This window comes from Aphis gossypii, chromosome X (assembly GCF_020184175.1).
Source record: "Aphis gossypii isolate Hap1 chromosome X, ASM2018417v2, whole genome shotgun sequence".
In the NCBI taxonomy this organism is placed as follows: Eukaryota; Metazoa; Arthropoda; class Insecta; order Hemiptera; family Aphididae; genus Aphis; species Aphis gossypii.
Genome location: NC_065533.1, coordinates 44412225 through 44419006, shown reverse-complemented (window position 1 = coordinate 44419006; position 6782 = coordinate 44412225). Strand labels below are relative to the sequence as shown.

Sequence of the window (6782 nt, the reverse complement as noted above, 5' to 3'; positions counted from 1 at the left end):
GTTGACAAATAATAAACAAACGACGAAATAAAGAACCAAATATCTATAACTTTTAGTGTTATTATTTTTTAAGAATAATTTATATAAATACAGTAATTAAATAATCGTATAACCCTAAATGCTGCTAATGTAGTTGCTTAAACTAATTATAAGTCTAAAATTCTAAATATAACATTTTAAATAATTTTAGTTACCAAGTAGAACAAACTATTAAATTTACACTAAAAAGTATTTTTTTTAAATTTATTTTTTTTTTAAAAATATATTTTTGTGTCAAACATTTATAGTAGAAAAAATGCTGTTCTCAATACTAGAAATAAAAATCGAATTTGAATACAATTCTTCATATTATACTCGTTGTTGGATACAGCTCTGGAATGATCGACGATATTCGCGATCATTCGATAAACGCGCCTGGGCCACCTCGACAAACTCGAATATTCTAGACGCGACACCCCCTCCCCCCGCTGCTGATCTATCCACGACGGTCCCTATATATATGGGCCGCCGCGACCGTTTGACCAGCTAGTCACCGTATTCTTTTGCGTTGGTAATTTCCACGTAATTATTGGTGTTTTTGTCGGCTGTTGCAGTGGCGCAGTACGCGGTAAGAGCTTTGTTGTTTTGTTGTTTCTTATATATATATTTGGTACAATTTTTTATAACTTTGTTTAATATATTTTGTTTTATTGTTTCTTTTATATATATATATTGGTATAATTTGTTGTAATAATTGTATTGTAATTTCACACAATTATATCTTGATGTATTAATTGATAATTTATATTGACTTTGTTATATTATATTTTAATACATCTCATTGTCTATACACATTATATATATCTTAATCATACATACAGTCCACTTGTCGTTAGACATATTCATTTTAAAGCGTGGTTACCCCGAACAACGATTTGCTAGGGACCTCGCTTACATTTTTTGGTCCTTCGAACCGGATATTTTGTTATCAATATGGCACCTTCAAAATCTTCGAAACAAGAATTAACGCGAGCACGCGTCGCAAGGGACGCGGCGTTAAATTCAATACGGAAAATACATGCACTGGCTATGGAAGCGGACACGGATGAGCATAAACGACCAATATTTTTCGCACGTCACGGGACATTAGAACGTGCGGTTAAGTCGTTTGAAGCGGAGCAAGGAAATGTTCTTTCTTCACTGGTTGAGTTAAATAGGTCTGACGAATTTACAAGTTCAGATTTAGAAATTACCGAGGACATGGAAAAAATGTGCGGAGAAATTCAAGTGGTGTTTTCGAAATTACGTGGATATCCTTCAATTACACATCAAGGTGCAATTGTAGAACGCGAAAATACTTATAATTCTCGTGCATCGTTGTCGTTGCCGAAGATTGAGCTTCCAAAATTCGACGGTAGTCTTATCAATTGGTGCGCGTTTCGCGATATGTTCACGTCACTAGTGCATGAAAATCGGTCAATAACGGATATAGAGCGCTTTCATTATTTGGTGTCTTGCTTATCAGGATCGGCCTTGAACATTGTCAAATCAGTTCCACTAACCTCAGATAATTATGTAATCGCCTGGTGTGCGCTTCGGGATCGTTTGATAACAAGCGGCTTCTTGCTACAGCACATTGTGATAAATTATTTTCATTTGAACGTTTACAACGGGAATCGGTATCCTCGTTATCATCTTTTGTTAATACTTTTCGTGAGAATGTGGCTGCGCTAAAGGCACTTGGTGTTGTTGATTTGTCTGGATTCTTACTATTCTACATCGGAGCCCGCGTCATTGATCCTGATACTCGTCGATTATTTGAAGCAAGTGTACCTCAAGAAAGCATACCGAAGCTGGATGAACTGTTGGATTTTGCTGCGAATCGGTGTAAGATTTTAGAAAACGTCGGCGCTAACACGGGTACACTGTCAGTGGGCAACAGTAGTTCTAGAAAGGGCAAGGGCGGCCAGATGTCCGTGAAGACTTCATTATCGACTATTGCCACTGCCAAGAACAAATGTGCGTTTTGCGATCGTGATCACCCGTTATTTCGATGTTTAATGTTCAAGAGGAAATCGGTCGCCGAACGGCGGGAGTTTGTCATTAAGAAAGAATTATGTTTTGTTTGTCTACGTCCGGATCATGAAGCAAACTCCTGTAAGTCGGCGTACTTGTGCAAAACTTGTGAAGGACGACACAGTGTATTGCTCCATTTAGATTCAAAACATAAGGGTTCAGGGAAAACATCAACACCTAATGCAATGGCAATTTCAAAACCGATTGAAAGCACCACGGATCAGAACTGTACAGCTACTAACTTTTCAGGCGCTGTGAAATCGGATGTTAGTGTTGTACTGGCTACGGCGATAGTGAGAATACAAGACCAATCTGGTGAGCTGGTGCCAGTGAGAGCTTTATTAGATACTGGATCACAAATTTCGGCCATCACCAATCAGTGTGCGATCCAACTTGGTTTACCACGTCATAAGGGACGAGTAGAGGTTAGTGGTCTGGCACAGCAGCCCGTACGAACTGTTAAGGGTTCAACCAATTGTAGCTTTATTCCTTTGTTGTATGATGCACCGCAAATATCGGCCACCAACATTGTAATATTACCAAAAATCACCGCTCTTATGCCGAATCAAAAATTACCCATTTCAATTCGTGAGAGATACGGGCATCTTCCACTGGCTGACCCCGATTTTGATGTACCAGGTTCAGTAGACATGCTGATTGGAGGGGATTTATATCCATTCATCTTGCAATCGCGATCGGACATTGTCCATAGTCCCGGTCTGCCGTCAGCATTGAACACACAGTTTGGATGGGTAATAGTCGGAGCTATAGAAGGGTCAAGAGAATACTCTACGGCTTCATCGTTGGTGGTTCATGGGGCATCAGATAATCAAAATATAGGTGAGCTTTTACAGCGATTTTGGGAAGTTGAAGAACTTGATATAAACCATAGCCCAAGCACAGAAGATGAAGCATGTGAAAGACATTTTCAAGAAACAGTATCGCGGGATTGTAATGGAAGATTCCATGTTGCTTTGCCTTTCAAATCCATAATTTCTAGTTCAATGGATAAGGGAAATACAAAGCATGATGCTCATTCATTAGACCTAGGATCGTCCCGGGCATTAGCTCTGAATCGCTTATATAATCTTGAACGTCGCCTAAGTAAGGACGAAGAGCTATATAACGCCTATCGTGATTTTATGGATGAATATATTGCACTAGGCCATATGAAGTTGGCTGAACGCACCGGAGAATATTTCATACCACATCACGCAGTTGTAAAACGGAAGGAGAATGATATAAAAATTCGAGTTGTTTTTGATGCCTCCGCCCCTTCTTCGTCGGGACGTTCTCTAAACGACTGCTTAGCAACTGGGTCTAAATTGCAAACCGATATCGGTGACATCTTGTTGCGTTGTCGATTCTATAAGTACATATTCATAGCGGACATAGTTAAGATGTATGGACAAATATTCGTTCGAAAAGAAGACCGTGTTTACCAACACATTCTTTGGAGACGTTCACCACACGAGCAAGTACAGGAATACGAGTTGTGCACTGTTACCTATGGTATAAATTCAGCACCGTTTTTAGCAATTCGCTGTCTTCTTCAATTGGAACAAGATAATGGTCCAGAATTTCCATTGGCAAGGCAATTTCTGCGGTCATATACCTATGTGGATGACATTATTGCAGGGGCCGATACAAGGGAAGGCATATTGAAGGTTCAATGTCAAGTCGTTGGGTTGTTACAGAAAGGCTGTTTTCAGCTCAGTAAATGGGCCAGTAATTGCCCCGAAGTATTGGAAGGCATTGCGAAGGAGGACTGCGCCAGTAACCCATACTATGAACCTCATTCTGGACTGGCTATAAAAATATTGGGACTTTACTGGGACCCGTATGGAGATACATTCGGATACAGGTCAAATATTACAGAGATGCAACCTACAAAGCGATCAGTACTATCAGTCCTCGCTCGATTATATGATCCCATTGGAACATTAGGCCCAATGGTTTTCTGGGCTAAGTGCCTAATGCAAGAGCTATGGCGTCAAGGACTGAACTGGGACACTCCAATTTCCAATGAGATCTCTTCCAAGTGGAATATGTTCATAGAAGAACTTACATCGTTGGTGCACTTGAAGTTACTTCGTCATATTAGCATTGGAAAATGCATAAAGGCTCAGCTAGTGGGGTTTGCAGATGCGTCACAAAGGGGTTATGCTGCGACGGTCTTTCTACGAGTAACGGACAATCAAGGTCTTATTAACGTGCATTTCATTGCTTGCAAGTCAAAGGTTGCTCCGCTAAAGACATCCAAGATCGATAAGTCTTTGACCATACCCCGGTTAGAACTATGTGCCGCACTTTTGTTAGCACGTCTCCTTTCACATAAGATGTCACTGTTAAAGGAATTAGTATCTGTACAAAGCATCAAAGCATTCTCTGATTCAACGATTGTTTTGTCATGGTTAAAGGCCGAGCCCAAGGATTTTAAAATATTTGTTACAAATAGAGTAAACAAAATAAAGGAGCTACTGCCACAATGTGAGTGGAATCACGTAAAAACTACGGAAAATGCAGCGGACCCGGCATCAAGAGGGTTACTCCCAAGCCAATTAGTTGCTTCGCAGTTGCATTTGAACGGTCCAAAATTAGTTATGGCTATGATTCAAAGGAAATATTGGATTGTGTCAGGACGTGCCGCCATTCGGAAAATTATACATACATGTGTTAGATGTGTGCGCCATAGATCTGCTTGCCCACAACCAGTCATGGCAGACCTGCCACCAGTACGAGTACAGCCTCATAGACCATTCGCATTCGTTGGCATGGATTACGGTGGACCGTTTATTGTGAAAGAAAGCCGTCGACGAGGTGCTAAGACTAACAAGGCTTATCTTGCTCTATTTGTGTGTCTGTCAGTAAAGGCAGTCCATCTGCAAGTGGTGAAGCTGCCTGTGTCCTGATCAGAAGGTTCTTCTATCAACCAGTTTTTTTGTATTTTTTTTTATCATATTATCTATTTAATGTAAAGTGGTACAAGATGTACAATTCATTATTCATTATTTGTTTATTTTGTAATTTTGAAAGCATCCTTTCAAAGGCGGGAGGATGTTGGATACAGCTCTGGAATGATCGACGATATTCGCGATCATTCGATAAACGCGCCTGGGCCACCTCGACAAACTCGAATATTCTAGACGCGACACCCCCTCCCCCCGCTGCTGATCTATCCACGACGGTCCCTATATATATGGGCCGCCGCGACCGTTTGACCAGCTAGTCACCGTATTCTTTTGCGTTGGTAATTTCCACGTAATTATTGGTGTTTTTGTCGGCTGTTGCAGTGGCGCAGTACGCGGTAAGAGCTTTGTTGTTTTGTTGTTTCTTATATATATATTGGTACAATTTTTTATAACTTTGTTTAATATATTTTGTTTTATTGTTTCTTTTATATATATATTGGTATAATTTGTTGTAATAATTGTATTGTAATTTCATACAATTATATCTTGATGTATTAATTGATAATTTATATTGACTTTGTTATATTATATTTTAATACATCTCATTGTCTATACACATTATATATATCTTAATCATACATACAGTCCACTTGTCGTTAGACATATTCATTTTAAAGCGTGGTTACCCCGAACAACGATTTGCTAGGGACCTCGCTTACACTCGTGATATTCTAAACCGGAAAGTCAAAGTATCTAAATTCACATTCATTTTGTAGAAATATTAGAAGTAAAAATTATAACAATTTATTACACGTACGTATCTAACACGAAAAAAAAATTATTTTCATCAAACGATTTTTTTAATTTTGTCATAATTTGAAATGTATTATTCATAGAAATTTGAAACTTATCATTGTGGTATTATATAATATTCAAATGTTTAGATTTTAAATTTTTAAATTTGTATACAACACATAATTTTACACTTTTCTACGTAATAAGTACCTACTGACAACTTTTAATATCAAGAATATTATTTACAAATATAAATATTTATATTAATTTATTTTCGGAAAAAATGTATTTAACCTACTATATATAATTAAACCTATGACCTATGTTAGTAATAATAAAAAATCTTTAAAATAACTGACCGTCTTTACTCTTAATCTTTTTTCATGATGATTTATCATTAAATTCAAATTGAACGCATATGTAACGAAGACCACTGAATTTAATGGTTTTATTTTTAATTTAAGTTTTTAGATGATATTTGAAAGATTTTAAACCTGGATTTAATAATTTACATTAAAATTATATTTTAAATTTGATAATAACTAGTAATATTTTTTATAACCAGGTTATAGTATGTTGAAGATGAATAAAAATAAAACAATAAAATAAACTTAACTAAATAATTTAATTTCGGAATTTCTGAGTATTAACTCGTCATGTCTGGGGATCTTAATTAGATCTTCTATATCTTTGATGAATTTACTAGTAGGCAGTGCTATTTAAAAAAAAATTATATTTGCTATATTTAGTTATGTATTATTAAAATACAATTATTAAATTTCCATAAAGAATTTTTTAAGTGAGTAAAAATTAAATATTCTGAGGTATGTATTTGCAATTTATTAGTCATTAATCATTATAATTCATATTTTTAAATTGTATTAATTTGTTTTTTACAAATAATTAAAAAAATAAAAAGTAAATGACAAATAAATCATAATTACATAATCTTCCTAGAAATACAGAGTTGCGATAAAAAAAAAATATAGATTTTAATATAACTAATGTCTGATTTTTGTC

General features: G+C 36.4%; 1 protein-coding gene across 1 annotated transcript; it reads left to right on the top strand.

The window, feature by feature from the left end:
* Window positions 1-972: 972 nt before the first annotated feature.
* On the top strand, window positions 973-4967 carry LOC126552505 (uncharacterized). The gene is made up of 2 exons (XM_050207216.1): window positions 973-1554; window positions 1716-4967. Exons 1-2 carry the CDS (start codon window positions 973-975, stop codon window positions 4965-4967), a joined length of 3834 nt encoding a protein of 1277 aa, XP_050063173.1.
* Window positions 4968-6782: the final 1815 nt, after the last annotated feature.